This window comes from Lingula anatina, chromosome 3 (genome assembly GCF_051362555.1).
Source record: "Lingula anatina isolate TDL-2025a chromosome 3, LinAna3.0, whole genome shotgun sequence".
Classification (NCBI taxonomy): Eukaryota; Metazoa; Brachiopoda; class Lingulata; order Lingulida; family Lingulidae; genus Lingula; species Lingula anatina.
The window spans coordinates 4,969,344-4,987,063 of record NC_141769.1 but is presented as its reverse complement, the minus strand read 5'-3'; the positions used below and the strand labels follow the sequence as shown (position 1 = coordinate 4,987,063).

Below are 17,720 nucleotides of genomic sequence, written 5' to 3'. Positions count from 1 at the left end.
GAAGTAAAGTATGCAGAACATTTGCTCTATACCATCATCAACTTTTTAAATTATTTCAGCATTCTTGTACTTCATTTTGGTTCATTAGAAAGTACATGTAACGAGACTGTTGTTTGAGAGAGTTTAATATTCACCATGAATGCAACCATTCATATAAGCAACATTGTTAGGATTTTATTATTATTCAGTCATTCACAGAAGCAAGGCATTTTTCACAATCATGTATTTATGATGTCCAATGTAAAATAATAATTCAGTTCATGAATTGATTTCTGCAACCATTTGCTTAAACATAAAGGAAAAGTGCACATTTTGTATGAATAAAAGTGAACATGAAATGCTGAGTTCTGAGTGTCGCTTCAATTAAATAACTCCTGTCATGCACTGGATTTCACTCTCCTGATGTTCAGATCCTGTCTCCTCAGCTGGTCACAGAGATCTAGGAATTTTTTTTGCTTCTTCTACCTTGTATGTCATCTAGCTGCCTTTTGTACCTGTCATCAAAAGCTTCCGTTTTTTTTTTTTTTTTTTAATAATTTACTTGCACCCAATCAGTGTGGCTTGGTGGGAAATGCCTGATCAATTTCCTACATGTAAATCTAAATTAATAGAAAGATAACAATAGTGATTTTTATTCATATTATAACTTACAACATTACAGTTGAAAGGAGCAGAATTTAACATTTTTACAGAGGAAAGTGCAAAATTATTTCATAAGGTTATTAAAGTTATATGTCAATTACACCTGAGGTAGAATTTACTTGCAAAATAAAATTACTCTTATCACTACACCAAATCGAAAATTAAGCCACTAACTTCCAAATACACTTCATACAGGTAATTGATTTAATTGGCCCAGCTCAGCTGTGTACAGTACAAATATAGCCTTGACACTAATTGGGAATAATGCTAACCAGGTATAAAAGAGGTAGGTGACAGCCGATAAAATCTAGAGAGCACCGTAACTGATAACAAATTACACCCAAGGCAATAGGTGAGTCTTCATTACAAAAGTCGAAACCCTGCCTGGGTATTTCCACACGTTTTAACAAATTAACACACTCTCCATCCACACTTTTTGGGCACTACTTTAAATATATACGTGCGCCCCAAACGTACACACCTAGGTCTTTGGTGTTCTACTGTTTTTTCTTTTATGGTAAATCTGCACAGTTGGCTCTTCATTATTTGCTATAAAATAAATTAGTTTTATCCTTTACTTTTCCGAAGAGTCTTGATTCAAAGCCACCTCGCCGTCTCTCCTCCGTTTATGGTTTTAGTTCCTTCACCATGGATTTTTACCACTGCAGGCAGTCTGTGAACGCTTGTAAAGTAAGTTACCTTCTCTCGATCAAATACCCTGCAGTAATTCATCATTTTGCTAGGTTAAATATGAAAAAAATACAGAAAACGAAAAGTGAACTACAGACATGGCTTGTTCATGCGCAGCAGACGATTCCGGTCTCCCTCCAGTATGGCTGCCGTTTGTTTTGATGACGCAGGCTCTAATGGGTCAATACAGACTATAGACTGAGTGAAGTCTTGACTTGAGCCTTAACCATGTGAGATGTGCTTGAAATTTTGGATAGTAATTTTTTTTGCACAAGAAGTGACTGCTGTTAGCAGAGATATAACAATTATAATGGAATCATGATTTGATATTCTGTTTGATATTTCATTTTATTTTTTCATGAATAATCATAAAAGCTGCAGTATTAAGCTGAGTAAGGAGACTTAGCTGAAAGCAAATGATTCTTTGGCATTTCATACAACCCAACAAGATTTGAAGCTATAAACTTTTTTGTTTTTAGTTGTTGAAGTTATAATATATATCCATGTTAGGTGATTATAAAGTGTTTGTTTAAATGTTAGAACATGTGTTAAGAGAACAGATAAATGTTATTTTTGATTTCTATTCTTGCAATAAATTGATATTGTATAATATTATAAAGTGTCTTGTTTCTTGGTTTGTTAAAAGGGTTGGGGGGTTAATTTTTTAACTGCACGGAAAATATATCCTCTATGCGAGTATAGAATTTAATACTGGAAATTTATTCTGGCGTAAGCGAATAATCTTGTTTCCAACATTGGTTAGATTCAATAAGTAGTAAACTAGCCGCTTTTAACATGCAGCTTGCAGCTGAACAAGATCGGTGCGTGGCCTAGTGACCGCCGTTTGACCGAGATGTAGTGACCCAACGTGGCATATATAGGTTCCGTATTCTCTAAAGTCACACAGATCATTGCTTGATCAACCTGGTTAATGCACCTAAAGAAAAAGAAAACCATTCTTGTCTACCAAACACACACACACACACGCACACACACACACACAGAGGCAAAAAAGACCCAATCATCAAAATCACATATGGGATTCGTTTAAAAAATCTCTGTCAGATTACAATTAATCACCTGAAACATGAAGTATAATATAATGATAGAATATTTTAACTTTAGTGAAATTATTTGTCGTGAGTTTGATTCTTTTTATGTTTTTGGCGAAACTATGTCCAAAACTTCTGATTTGCCTAAAATTTGTTGGTAGTGCAAATCTGGGTCAAGGCCAGTTAAGGCCTTGACTCCAGTTAACTGGTGCAAGGCTAATAACGCAGTGCACGTGTTTCTTACGATAACAGCTCACCTACCAAAACAAAATGATGAATCTCGAAGTGAGTGGATTTAATACTTTCTTGCAACAATAAGCGGCTAGTTAACATGGGAAAAGGTGTCTAAACCGCTAATGTTTGTTCTTTAATTCTCTCCGAATTTAACTGTAATTACGTGTACTGTAATTACTAGGTGCACCAATGAAGTGCACACCTGTGTGAGCATGGTTCGTACGAACTAATAATTACCTACATATTTTTTGTATCATAATGTCAAATATTCACAAATTGTACCTTGAACCACGCCCACGTAGTGTATGGTAGTAGTATTAGTGTGACACATGTTGCTGTAGACGTAGTGTAGTAGTTATAACCACCTTGTACATGTAATTTGATTTGTACATGTACTGTACGGTGTACTGTACTTATGTAATGAGAACTTTTTTATAATGCACATAATGCAATCCGAGATTCCACGGTTCATGTCAGGTCTACATAAAGTCACTTGTAGAAAACCCAAGGACACATAATGACCAGTTTAACGGTTTATTTGTTGAGGCTTTTTGTTCAGTAAACAAAGCTAACCCCTTACTACTAATTTTAAACTAATTTTAATGGAGTTGCTTGCTTGTGCACTCGATTCATTATATGGCCTTACACGTAATTATTTAATGCAAGTGTTCTTGTGCAATTTGAATAATTAAGATGTGTATGCACCGCACACTAGTGCAGCATATGGATCCACCTAAGATAAGAAATTGGATATATAAGCTTTCAGAATTAATACTGTATATGAGAGAGGAGACTGAGAGATGATTTGGGAGAGCTAAGCAGAATGACGCGAGTTATGGGAGAGGTTTCCAAAGTTAGAGACTTCAGGTAGAACATGTAGTTAGCGAGCGTCAACAAATAAACAGTTAAACTGGTAATTATGTGTCCTTATGTCTTCTTTTACGATTTTACGTAAAGCTGACATGGACCATGAAATATCGGAATTGTGTCCTGTATTAACAAATTTAGGTGTCATACTCATAGACATCTTAAGCACAGGCATGTATTGAACAAAGAGATCAAAGCAGGTCAACCAGCTTCATTATCCTAACACCTTGGGTAGACCATTAATAAATGAAATTATTTATCTTAATGTATGGTCGCAGCTAGTGTGGCATAACAATGGACAGGAACATATATATAGGCTTATCATGTTTATCTGAGCATGTCTTTTCAAGCTGTTACAACGTAGTATATTACAACTCTATGGGATTTGAAATGATCAGGTCGTCTATTCTTATGTAACATTCCCACACCGCCCTGCCCCTCCCTGTACCTAAACCAACCAGCAAAGCAGAGGACATAATCGGGCGCTTTTGCAACCTTCCCCCCAAGCTAAAAGTCAAATTCACAGATTAGCAGGCCTCCTTTTGTTTCCAAGGTACTTGTATAATCATCAACTTTTCTGTTTTCTACTTAATGTCAGAAGGAAGCATGTCATTCAGCGATCTACATAGTACTGTATGATAGTTTCGTTGGGAACAAGCCCGTAAATGGTCGATGTGAGTTTTCTACAGAGCCAAATGTTCACAAGAGTTGGGAGTTGAACAGACGATTGCATAAAGCAAAACAACATTTACTTATCAAAAATATGATCTTTTTGCTGCAATTGTTTGCTGTTGTGCTCTGTACTTGGAGGAGCAGAGAGCCAAGAGAGAACCAGCAGCACCTGAACTGCAGTGCCACCTATTGGTAGTTACCATGAACTACACCTGGCATATATTTATGTAGTATGTGACCAAATGCAGTCTGGGTATCTGAAATACAGTATTACCACCCAACTGTACCAAGTACACAAGTAAGTGTTTGATTTTTCTGTTTTTCTTAATTCATTCATGTGTTGATTTTGGTCAATATCTCTGGTTTGTACCTTTAGTTTGAAGATTATTGTAAAAGTTTAATTGTCAGACTATTTTTAAAGGTGTGCTATGGGCATTTGGAACTTTTCCTGTGTCTGCATATCATGCATAACTATTTTTCTATCCCTAGTCAAACCTTAAAAACCACTTTAAAAAATAAATAAACTTGGTGGAAAATACCTGATCGGATACCTTTAATAGAAAAGACATTGATCAAAGTCACTACTGATTAGAATTATGAAAAATGTTAAAAATCAAAGACTGGGAAGGTTGGTAAGGGTGGCTAGGGGCACTGTCTTTACCCAGATTCGAAGATGGAAAAAAAGCAATTTCACCCCATTATGTACCTCAAATCAATCAAACCCCCCCCTCCCCCCCTGCACTGACCCTACTCCATTTTTAATTCTATCATTACACTTTTAGTTAAGACTATTACAAGGTAAAAATCATAAGTTAATTCCTATTGCTATCTAATCATAAGATGTTACAATAAGCACTTTTTTTTTAGGAATTGGAGCTCCAGTATTCTCCCAGTCGTTGGACCCAAAGATTCGAGACAACCAGTAAAGCTGTCCCAGACCATGTTCAGGTTCTTACAGAAGGTACATTATTTAAGGCACAAATAAAATATTAGACCTTTATGAGACAAAATATTATTGTCCAGGGATAGACAACTCTTTCCCCAAATCGCCTTATATATATGAACTGCAGGGGAGGAAAAGGTATAAGAATGTTTAACATAAGCTTTCAAGATAGAAGTTAAAGCCCAAGTTGATTTAATGGACCGTGGATTTTGAGTCCATCAGACATGCAGAAAAGTGGTTTCACAGATGGCTTATCATGAATCATCAGCAGCCAGCTGTAGCCAGCGACATCTTGTGAGGAATTTATGCAATATAATTGTAATGAAATGTGCCTTTAAAGCTGAATATTTGCAAAGGAAACATGGATTACATGTATAAAAGCAGCAACTGGTCTCACAGATTTAAGGATGCCACACAAGTGGTACCAAACCACAAAGCAACAGTGTCTTCAGGTTTGGTCTTGCTTTGCTTTAAAAGATTGGAAATGACTAATATAAGTCTTAACGGTTACCAGGTTTATCTTTCGCATTGCTTTTCAATCACCCAAGCCAGGGTTAATTGTACATTATAGCTAGTAGACTCTGCAAATAACTCATTACCGTCTAATGCTAGCCCTTGATGGATTTCTGTTATCCTGCATATCTTAACTTATAAAATGGATTTTTGTTTGGTATTAGCTGAAGTTAAAGTGAACATGACTTAGAGTCTGTGTTTGTTGTGTAATGCATATAGCGCTGATTCGTATCACATTCACCTGGCTGTCCTAAGGTGACCTACTGTAGATACAGCTTGACTGGCTATAGTCCTTTTCTCCCATTGTGAGGCTTGTAAGTGCTTATCATTCCTGTGGGGGGGGGGGGGGGGGGGGGGGGGGGGGGAAGGGAAGGGAGTGGTTCATATTTCATAGAAGGGATTGTGTTTTTTCATGAATTATTCAACTTGCTGTGGGCAGTTCATTAAGGACTTTTTATATAGAAATAAAATAAATACACTTCGAATATGATATTAAAAAGTGCCACAAAGAGGTTAAATAGATGACTTTGAACTGCAGTCCATTTTTCACACGACAATCTGATACCTTGTCAGTGACCTTAACACCTGAGTGTGGTCTCGGTCACACACTGATAATAAGGTTTTAGTTCAAGCCAATCAGAACACCTTCCTTCTTTACATGCTTAGTTGTTTTTTATGTATCATATCAATATTGTCCTATTTTTTTCCAGACTGTCTGATTATTTTTGTAAGCATTACCACTGATAAAAAGAAAACCAGATTTGAATATATCTGTTCTATGCTAGTGATGTTTTTCAGTGTTATGAGTTACAAAGATACAATTATTTTTAAGACAATGGAGTCAAAGCGTATGAGTAAATTGAATTGTGTACTCTTAAGGTAAACACAGACTTGACATTTACAAGTTACATGGAATTTTTGAAACGTATTTTCTTCAATTTTTCCCTTCAATCTTTGTTATCTTGGAAGGTATATGTGTCCCAAAAGTGCCCTCTTGCAAATGGTATGCTATTGTACTCTAAAATGTTCCTGTATTTTAGTTGGTGAAGGCAACTGACAAATCCCTCCAATGGTGTTTTGGATCCAGCATACACAGATATTGCTGCCGCTGCCATTCACTGTAGGGGTGACACAAGCCTCATAAAGTTCCTCTGGAACCCTTAGTACTCTTATAGGCCACCGCGGCAGTGAAGTGAACATTTATTTATCTCTTCTGTAAAAAGCACATGGTTTCAGTGTTGTGCATGCGAATGCAAATGGTTCCTGTCCCACTACAGGCACAGGCATTGAGGCCACTTTCAGGGCCACCTGTCATGGTAACTGGCTGAAATTAGCCTGGCATTCACTAGTGTTCTAGATGCACACTTTTGAATGGCAATTTGCCTCTCATTTTGTAGAGCATGATAGGGTTTCTTTCTGGTTGTTATGACATAACTGTAGGAGCAAGCAGTCTTCTCGGCCTTAGTAGCCATAGTGTAGTGCCACCAGACGGGGCATGCCTTTGAAGCACCAGGCTTTGTTCCATGGGATTCACTTATATGTCTGCCGATGGCAGTTTGCTTCTCTCCATTCCGGTACAACTCAACAATACTATGGCATATTGCTGTCCAAGTTCTTATGGCCAGCTAAGGAAAATCTTCAAAATCTTCTGACTAGGTGTTGCAGAGATACAAAAGTATAGATACATGTACTTATACTTCTGAAATGCTGATCTTCTTTACTCTTTCTCAAACCAGCCAAAGAAAAACGCTCAGAGAAATTACCACATATTACATAATGTAGACATTCTTCGAAAAAGGTGACCAATTGAACCAACACACCTGGCTACACATATACCTGTTTACATTTCTCATGTGTGATCCACATTTTCTAAAAAGAAAGTATTTATTTCCAACACTTACCTCTTAAAATAAAATATTCTTCACTTACATATTGGGTCTGTATATTTACATATCAGTTCATGGATTTATTTCCTCAATATTGATAGGGAGTGAGAGAGCAAGGCAGAATCTGGAGCATAGCAGCATTGTATATGGAGAATCAGAGGAACAGAAGGTGGATGTTTTCTACCCAAGTGGCAATAAACAAGGTATAACAGTTTGAACAATCTGATATCTCTGGAAAAGCAAGAAATGTTAGGTGTTGGGTAGAATCTTGAAGGCCTTTATTCTCTTGGTTCTGTCAGTTTTTAAGAAATTTGATGTTTTTTTTTCTAATACATTTTTATGGACAGACAAAGTGTGTTTAGACACATAGCCATCACTTCATCTGCTGTAGCTGTTGTCATGCACTTTCCTGGAATTTTTTCATTATATACACAACAAAGGGAAAACCTTGTTATTAGTTTTAATTATTTTCAAACTTACAGGATTCATAGGACTGAAATACGGCTTGTGTTCTATATGTTTCAATTTTTTTTTTTTTTTTTTGCTTTCTTATGCTGTTTATTTATTTATTTATTTATTTATTTATTTATTTATTTATTTATTATAGGTCTCCCCATCTTTGTGTATATACATGGTGGCTATTGGCAGGATATGAGGTACATTAATAAAACAAAGAGGTGATGAGTATGAAGCCCCAGCAATCAGTCATCAGTTTTAGTTGCTTGCCATCTCCACATATCATGTCATAGTAAATTAATGAATTGATTTATGAATATGTGTTGTCTGTTGCTGTTATCACTGTTATCAACTTTTCCATCAGCTGCCTCTGTCATGACAAAAGCAGGGGGGCAGATACAGTATTGGCAAAGAGAGCAGTGTACAGGAATTTATGATTAGCTGACTCCATCATTACAAGTTACTTAACCTTTTAAAACATTCAAGTATTTTATGAATCCATTAATCTACTATTTAATCATGTTTTTAAATTTTGTTTTAGTTTGAAATATTATTTTGTTTCTTCTTCCAACAGCCTGTCTGTATCCAGTTTTATGGCAGAAACATTTGTTGGTTCTGGTGCCATTGTGGCCGTGGTTGGTTATGATCTTGCTCCAAAGGGTAGGAGGCATACATGCTCACACACAAATACACTCTTGCACACTTATAATATGCAGTGTGTTAATGCATATTTTTATGTAATTCATTTTATTTTCATTAAAAAATATCTAATCATTTTTTTTTTATAAAAGATGAATTATTACCTTCCTTTTATCTAATGATTATTTTATGTGACAAAAACATTACAGATGTTTTCACATAGTACAGTGTAGAAGACACTATTTCTTTTTACACATTTAATTGTCAAATTATCTTAAAAATCAAATTTTTGTTTATTTCTTTGTTTATTTACATCTGACTGATTTTATTGATTGGTTGTAGTGAATATGGGTCAGATAATCAACCAGGTGAAGAAAGCTCTAGGATCAGTCATGTATTTGGCAAAGAAAAGAGAATCCAGGTAAGAAAGTTTTTAAAGTTTTATCAATAAGATTAGTTGTTTATAGTTCTAAAGAATTGTATTTACTGATGTTATAGTGCTAATAATCACTTACTTTGGAACAAAAACAGCATCGTACCTTTTGCTATGTACCTTTTGCTCTTGTCACAATAATAGCATCATCAGGCAGAATGCCTACAGGTTGTTGAGTGTTGATAGACCTGTGAACGATTCTCAGTAATTTATCAGAGGTGTCTTTAATCAGACTATCCTGTGTGTTGAATATAATATCAAGGAAAAGAACTAACTTTTTGTCTGACTTTTAAGGTTGTATAAGGGTTTCATAAGAAGTTATTCAAATTATAGTAACTTTTCTGATTTTTTTAATGAACCTTCCATATCTGCCTACACATTCAACATCACAGTTTATCCCGAATGTCAGCAACTTGTTTACTTGAACCTAGTTGTAACATAGACATTATCATGTATTTGTGTTAAAATTTTTAAAAAGAATAATGGTTATTTATGTTTAACATTTTCTTTTTCTGCTACCAGTGGAGTATATATTTGTGGTCACAGTGCAGGTGCCCACTTGGCTGCAATGATGCTCAGTGTCGACTGGATGGGGGAGTTTATGGAGAGCCCTGGATTCCTTAAAGGTAATTATACATTGTACAGAACATTTTCACATACATCTATAATATCATATGTGAGAGATGTTCAATGTTGTGTAAAAAACATGCATTCACACGCATGCACACAAAGTAGTGGGTTGTAGGAGAGAAGTTTTCATCTAAAATACACAGTTTTGAATATCAAAATTAATGGATGGTACACAATATAAATTAAAAAGGGGAAATAATTCAAGAGAAAAATTTTAAATTGAAAATCATATTGGGCATTAACCCATAAGCATGCATGGTTGTTTGCTTTAAATCCTTTGATTTAATTTTTTTGTCAAATGTTAAGGAGTATGGAGCAAAAGAAGATTAATAAAGCTTGCTTGAGTGTTGTTTTAGAACACTTACTAAATGTCCTGTGTGTGTCTATCAAGGTGTTTTAAATTTAACTGGAACATTTTGTATGTTTTATGCTTTCACATTATATTTGTGTAGGTGTGTTTCTTGTGTCTGGAATTTTTGATCTTCGCCCTCTTGTTGCCACATATGTTAACGAACCTCTTAAAATGACAGAGTAAGTAACACAAATATTTAAGTATATACAGTAATGACATCTTTTCAGTGGGAGAAAACTGTGAATTTAACATAAACTACATTTCTTACAGTTTCTTAAAACTAGAACATTCCTATTGAGTGGTAGCAACAAAATTGAAACACAGGTTACCCTGTCTTCAATTCTATGCAGTAAAAGCACCACAGATGCTATATAGAAATATAATTTTTATGATTAAAAAAATATGTATCTGATGGATTTTTACTACCATCTACCAGGGTGAGTGATAGATTGTTTTCAGATATTCACAGATATGTCTCTAGCTAGATAGATGGTCATTTAGGGCTCAACTCACCCTGTTGAGGAATCCCATGTGGAAACAATTATCTCTGCGCGCGCGCCAAAGGCTTTGTACTTGCTCTGCATGAGCTGAGTTTCACAACGATGTGATAACTGCTTGTTACGCAACCAGTCTAAGAATTTTTTATCTGTCACAGAAGAGCAAGTGATTGAAGTCAGAGTAATTAACTGTCTTGATTGCTGTCACGCAGACTTAGACTGGACCTGCTAAGTGGCAGTGCCTGAGCAGTTATGCAAACAATTATCAGCCATGTAATCAGCCTTGAGATTTCTCAACAGGGTGTAGTGTTCACAAATATAATTCCCAGACATGTAAATTAATTTGATTAGAGTCGATTGCTTGTGCACTCGACTCGTTTTATGGCCTTACCTGTAGTCGTGTAACTTAAGTGGACGTGTGCAATTTGAATAATTAAAATTAGTATGTACCGCCAAATACTGCAGCACAGAATCCACCTATAGATAAGAAATGCGTATAAAAGACGTCTAGAAATAATATTGGGGGGCAGACTGAAGAAGACTCGAAGGTGACCGCTCGACGGAGCTATGGGAGACGGCTTAGAAGTTGGAGGCTTCACGTATAGAACATGTAGTTAGAGATCGTCAACCAATAAACCATTAAACTGGTCATTATGTGGACTTGGGTTTTCTTTGCGCTACCTTACGTAAATCTGACACGAACCGTGGAATTTTGAATTGCGTTATCCACTGAGTAAGTCTAAAACGTAATGTCCTATTTCGAGCCCACGCTTGAATTAAGCGTTCTAAATTATATAAGTTTGGGACATTCATCTCATATGTATATGTAAAGGGACATAACATATTTGGCTGAGCTTCGCCAGTTTACGTTCCAATGCGCACAAGGAAGACCTGACTAGACACAAAATGGCCAGACGGGGAGGTATAGAAAGGGTATGTCTTCGCGCAGCGAAGATCGGTCGGCCAGGCAGTATCACCTACCGGCCGGTAAGTATGAACTATTGTTTATATCTTGCAGTAACAAGTATTTTAATTTCGAATTTTGTGTAAAATTCTGTTAGTTTTTAACGGTTTTTCGTGCCGTGGGAGGGCCTGTTCATGTTAAGATTAATTAAAAACTTTCCAAATTCAGTGCAAAGTAGGGGTGACTTGCCGATTTTAAGTAAAATGTTATGATAGTAAGAGAGGAATAAACGGCTCCTCCAGTTTTTAAGTCGATTTTGTATGTAAGTCGCAAAATTTCACGTAATTACGGCACATGAAATGTTTAGGCAGATTGCTTACTTTTTTTTGTAAGACACAAGAGATCGTTAGTGCATGAAAAAATGCAATTTTCGGAAAAAGCTACGCACTGGTGTTACGTGGCAGTCGTAGACGTGTTCTTTTTCTTGATATATTCAGGATTGCGTAGCGGAAAAATTAAGATAAGTTTTGCGTTGTTGGTACAGTGTAGTATATATCGTCTTTTGGTGTCGTTGTTGTATTTTAACATGTTTTCGGGTTATTGTTGCGTTGATTCGGTAATTGACGAAATTTCTACGTAGTAAAATAAGGGTTACGTTGATATGGTCTTGATCGGATTTTTAAATTTGTAACGTTCAGATGTACAGGCTATTGTGCTATTAATTATAATTGCCGATATTGTCGTGCAAGGGCCGACAGAGGCAAGCCGTAAGATAAAGAACTTCAAGTGTTTGCTAATTGCGCCGATCGAATTACATGTAATAGTTGGAGATTACATCAGAATTTGGTAACATAGATAAGAAGCGGCATTCGTGGTGATAAGGAACGTGTTCTTAGGCAAATTTGAATATAGAGGCAATATCAAAGCTTTGGTCTATAATGGGAATATTAAAAACGGGTGTCGAAATAAACCGGACCGAACTGGTTTAGGCAAGGCACGTGCGTAGGCAGACAGTAATTAAAAACGGACACACAGACAGACAAACACGTGTACTTTTAGACTTTTATATTATGCGAGAGGACAATTAAACGTCGTGACGGGTAATGAAGGAAGGAGGCTCATATGGCGTGGTGAAAACAGGTTAGTTTACCTCGAAGTGAGGTTGGAGACCCAGTATTTTATTTTTAAGGTTATCCTGCTCTAAGTTAATAAGAGCGGAAGATCTGGTGAGTTCCTAGCGATGTAAGGGCTGCTTGTTAATTTAGGTCCGCAAATGGATAAATGCAAGTTGGACCAGATAATTTCTTTAAGGGTACCATGCTCCACGTTGGAGTGTCGGGACTGGTATTTTAGACCAGGTATTTTTTATGTTGATGCCTGCCCACGAAGGGTTAGGTAGCAGAACGGTGTTCTGTGGGAACTGGGTAGATATTCTTTTCTTGCTAATATCTTGCTGTTGTTTGAGTAACCAGCCATGATGATCGATTCGACGGGTGTCCTGTGACTTCGGAAACATACAGAGTTTTGCTGGCAATATGGGCCGGATACTGCTGGCAGACAGACCATGACGGCACTGGTAGCTCACACAGTTTTATCTGCAGCATATGGCCAGGTGTTGCTGATGAGGCAGGCCGAGACGGCGCTGGTAGCTTGATACGGTCGTGATGGTGCTGGTAGCTTGATTAGGTCTAACTGTGGGTTTTCCTGTTGTCTGGGATGATAGGTGGTGTTTTTCCTCTTCATATTAGCCCTGATTGACTTTGTTTATTATCAATATTATTATTGTGGCGAGCTTGTGATTGGAATTGTTTCCCTGGAATAAATGGGTTAGAATTTTTTCCCTAAAATTAATGCTTATACGATATATGCATATTAAAAAAAGGAGTAATGACAGATGTATGTTGAACGTAGATACAACTGAAGGCAGGTTTAAGTATGAAAAAAAAAAAGACGATGAAACTTTATTATAACGAAGAAAGTTTATTTTCCCCTGTGTCTCGTTTCAGGTGACAGTGAATGGTCCCTGCATCGCCGTGCCTGTGTCATCGCCTCCGACCCACCTTCTGCCGCGTATCCAAGGCTGAGGGTTTCCAGCGCTTCGATCCATTAGACCTATCAGTCCTGCGTCCTGGAACCCAAGTTACCCTACAGCCGAGAGTGGTGGACCCCGCCGTTTTGCCGATGATTCCATTGAAAGACTAAATACTAAAAGACTCAAATCAATTTTAAAGACTTTAAAATATAAGGGCTCAGTTGCCCGGTTTCCAGAGCTATTTTTCCCTAAATTGACAAAGAAAGATATGAATTAAAGGGTTTTATCTCTGGTTTTCCTCCGGGCCTGTCTGTAACGTGTTCTTTTATTAACGTGCTTCGCTTTGTATATATGTTGTAAATATAATGTAGAGTGAATGTCTCCAACGTGGTAAATGAAAAAAAAAATGTTTTTTTTTTCTGGTAAAAAGGGAAGGCGTGTAGTGTTCACAAATATAATTCCCAGACATGTAAATTAATTTGATTAGAGTCGATTGCTTGTGCACTCGACTCGTTTTATGGCCTTACCTGTAGTCGTGTAACTTAAGTGGACGTGTGCAATTTGAATAATTAAAATTAGTATGTACCGCCAAATACTGCAGCACAGAATCCACCTATAGATAAGAAATGCGTATAAAAGACGTCTAGAAATAATATTGGGGGGCAGACTGAAGAAGACTCGAAGGTGACCGCTCGACGGAGCTATGGGAGACGGCTTAGAAGTTGGAGGCTTCACGTATAGAACATGTAGTTAGAGATCGTCAACCAATAAACCATTAAACTGGTCATTATGTGGACTTGGGTTTTCTTTGCGCTACCTTACGTAAATCTGACACGAACCGTGGAATTTTGAATTGCGTTATCCACTGAGTAAGTCTAAAACGTAATGTCCTATTTCGAGCCCACGCTTGAATTAAGCATTCTAAATTATATAAGTTTGGGACATTCATCTCATATGTATATGTAAAGGGACATAACAAGGGTGAGTTGAGCCCTAAATGACCATCTATCTAGCTAGAGACATATCTGTGAATATCTGTAAAAAATCTATCACTCGCCCTGGTAGAGGGTAGATTTTTACCACCTAAAAAAACCCGAGTCATTACTGTATCATATCATGGTTGGATATTATCTTTGACCACATGATTAAAGCCAAGATAAAGACAAAAGTGATGAAATGAAAAATATTGGTGTGATAGATGATTTTTGAAAAATATTGATGTGCTTGATGCAGCACAAAATGCATGATTGATAAATTTGATAATTATGAGAACTTATCAGGTGTGCAATCCCTATACTTATGATGTGATTTTAATTTATAATCTTTGCAGGTATTGTACACAACAGCTTTGGACTTGATGAATATAAAATATTTATCACTTTATAATTTGTTTTATTTAGTGAAGAAGCATGGACTAACAGTCCAATGAATCACCTGACAGACATCACGTGCAGGAAGTGTAAGGTGGTGGTATTGGTGGCAGAACACGACTCCCCTGAGTTCAGAAAGCAAGCCAAAGAGTATCATACAGTGAGTGACAATCTGTGCCTGTAATAATAATAGCTATAATAATGTATTCTTATGTGGCACATTCCATTAAAAATCTCAATGCGCCTTACAATTTAAGGCATTTTAAAAATAATTAAATGTACCTCTATTGCTGAATCGTTTTCTCGTGAAACAAATTTTGAAAAATTTGTTTAGTACATAATAATTTGCTTTCAGATTTGAACTTAAACATTAAATATTGAACATTTTGCTATATTTTTTGCATATAAAATTTTTTCATGTGATACTTTTGTCCATTGTTTGCTGTAACAGTTATGCTATTGCAGGCATTACAAGAGGCTGGTATGGCCACTCAGTTTGTAGATGTCCCTGGCGTGGACCACTTTGATGTTGTGGAGAAGTTGTCTGAACCTCGATACCAACTCACACAGGTACGCTCATGCGTTTGCTTGTGTTCTCGTGTGAATAGTTTATAAGTAAATGTGTTTAAGTCATTTTGGGGTAAGTTACTGTATATGTTCATAGATATGAAGGTTGGAGATAAGAAGCATGTTTAATCATAATATTATTGCTAGGGGCCATTCAGAATGAGTTATGCTGACCTAATTAGGTGGCCTGTTTATCTAGTTGCATTCAGCAAGAGTCCCTATGAAGTTAGGTTGCACTAGCTAGGTCCACTTAACTCATTCTGAATGGCCCCTTATTTTAGAAGGTTTAACCATAATAGTTAGCTTAGTAATCATTGAGACTATAATAGGATAACTCTAATAATCTCTGTTCATTGAAAAATCTTATTTTTTTCTTCGTATATTTGGCCCTGAAAGTTATTGTTTTGTCTCTAAAATATATTACAGTAGAAGAACTTTGTTGGTAGAGTGAAGTCATTTGGGATGCTTATGTCTTTCAGCTCTTTCTTGAGATGATGGGAATTCAGTAGTTTTTGTGTAACGTGAACAGCTTGAGTGGTAGAGGTGCTGACCAGTGGAAGTTTTAGCCAAGCAGTACAACTTGTATTAAAATAAGGGTCTGTGTGAAGTAGTTGGAATACTAACTGTGTGTGTAGTATTTGACATAATTTCCTCTCTGTTAGTAATAGAGACTAATAAGCATTAAAGTAAAATAGAAAAAAAAAAAAAAAATATATATATATATATATATATATATATATATATATATATATATATATATATATATTGTTTTTAAGAGAAATTACATGAAAAAACATTATGGTATGTTTTGTCTGTGTATAATGACATGAAGTGTTCTTGGTATTGCATTCTTGATAAAATGTATAGCCTTCAAAGCTCATAAAATCTTTTAATCATACTATTTTATATATATACATATACATATCAGGTTTACTAGATAAATGAGTGAATGGTGTTAGAAAGTGCCATACTCTTTGTTACTCTGTGCAAAAGCACTAAGTGAAATATTGATAGAACAGCTGAAAAGCAAAAAAAAAAAAACTTTTTTTTAATTCTTTAAAGTTTTTATTTTCATTATTATGATTTTTATTAAAATTTTTAATATATTAATTCACTTATTTATTGAAAGATTAATAATTATCAGGGAGTGATGCAAGGCTAAAAAAAATAACTCAACTACCGTCTTCAGTTCCAAATCAAAAGGTATCTTTATTCAGTTTCAGTCAGATATTTATAATAAATTGCCGGTCAAAATAACAATCTTTCATGTGTACCTTTTTCATTTTCTGATGAGTAACTTTAGAAGGCAACCCTCACACACACCTAATGAATGCCATTACATCTTGTACTTTTGACATCATTCAGAACACAGGGACTCAGTTTTATACCAAATAAACTTTATAATATATATATGCTACTCTTCACAGACATGCTGAAACTGTCGGTCCGATCGGTCATCACCGGCAAAATTTGTCTGGACTGGTAAAAAATTGGACTTGGTGGGTCCAAAGGACCGAAAAGAGTTTTAAGAGCTGCAATTTTGAATTTATAGTCATCATTCGACACACTTCACTAATAAAATTGTATAGGACCCAAAGCGTGTTTTCCCTTCCATTTCAAACCTATCACATTCACAAACAAAGTAAGCTACCCTAATAATACTGGTAATATCTAACTCAAACGAATAGGGTTATTTTTGGTCCGACAAAAATCCATTCGGTCCGGCAAATTTTTCATTACTGCCAGTCCAAATGTCCGACCATTCTGAATAGTTTTCAGCATGTCAGTCTTCTTAGAAAAGTGATCCAGCAAATGTCAAACCATGTACACATTTAGTGCTCAATAAAGGTTATTATTACTATTATATGAACTATATTATTATAATTTTATATTTTTAACACAGGGTTATTAAAAAACAATAAAATAGACGGTCCAAGTCCAAGGATGTATGAAAGATAACTTCTTGCTTCAAAGTATCCAATCTAGAATTTTCCACCAAATTAACTTATGAATCTTTGCTCCGTCTACTTGAATTCCATGTTTCATGCTTCTTCTAATAAGATAATTTGGTTCAAAATGATGAGCCATTCACTTAGACAATCATGTCACTATGAATGTACTCTCAGAAGGTAATGTTGAATTCAGGTGCTTAAACTTTTAAGGTCATGAATTGGAAAAAAAAAAGTAGCTTTGCATAATATTTTTTATAAAGAAAATGACATTGGGGCATTTTGAAATGCGGACAGTATACCTTTGAGTGAAAACAAGACAAAAGATGTATTTTTAAAGACAGTCTCAGCGCGTTAAACCCTTAAAATAGCACGAAAATGAATTTTCCTGG

The 17,720-nt window shown here is 35.9% G+C and overlaps 1 protein-coding gene and 1 long non-coding RNA gene across 3 annotated transcripts; one reads left to right on the top strand and one right to left on the bottom strand.

Moving 5' to 3' along the window:
• Positions 1-154: 154 nt before the first annotated feature.
• LOC106176792 (uncharacterized) lies at positions 155-1,284 on the bottom strand. Its single transcript, XR_001239787.3, has 2 exons — positions 1,124-1,284; positions 155-599 (listed from the first exon to the last, which is right to left on the bottom strand). It is a non-coding gene; the product is annotated as an uncharacterized LOC106176792 (long non-coding RNA).
• Positions 1,285-2,538: 1,254 nt separating this feature from the next.
• LOC106180725 (kynurenine formamidase) lies at positions 2,539-17,243 on the top strand. Of its 2 annotated transcripts, XM_013564799.2 has the most exons (11): positions 2,539-2,669; positions 5,025-5,118; positions 7,601-7,702; positions 8,107-8,155; positions 8,530-8,615; positions 8,937-9,015; positions 9,550-9,653; positions 10,110-10,188; positions 14,843-14,972; positions 15,278-15,382; positions 15,859-17,243. In XM_013564799.2, exons 1-11 carry the CDS (start codon positions 2,655-2,657, stop codon positions 15,886-15,888), a joined length of 873 nt encoding a protein of 290 aa, XP_013420253.2. In that variant the 5' UTR covers positions 2,539-2,654; the 3' UTR covers positions 15,889-17,243. The 2 variants fall into 2 exon arrangements, with proteins under 2 accessions (XP_013420253.2, XP_013420254.2); XM_013564800.2 differs by lacking the exons at positions 2,539-2,669; positions 5,025-5,118 and adding an exon at positions 5,383-5,552.
• The last annotated feature ends 477 nt before the right edge of the window (positions 17,244-17,720 follow it).

Excerpts from the sequence above, each read along its gene's own strand:
- LOC106180725 (XM_013564799.2), top strand. Across the intron at positions 7,703-8,106 it reads CCCAAGTGGCAATAAACAAG|GTCTCCCCATCTTTGTGTAT; the intron begins GTATAACAGTTT and ends TATTTATTATAG. Across the intron at positions 10,189-14,842 it reads GAACCTCTTAAAATGACAGA|TGAAGAAGCATGGACTAACA; the intron begins GTAAGTAACACA and ends TGTTTTATTTAG.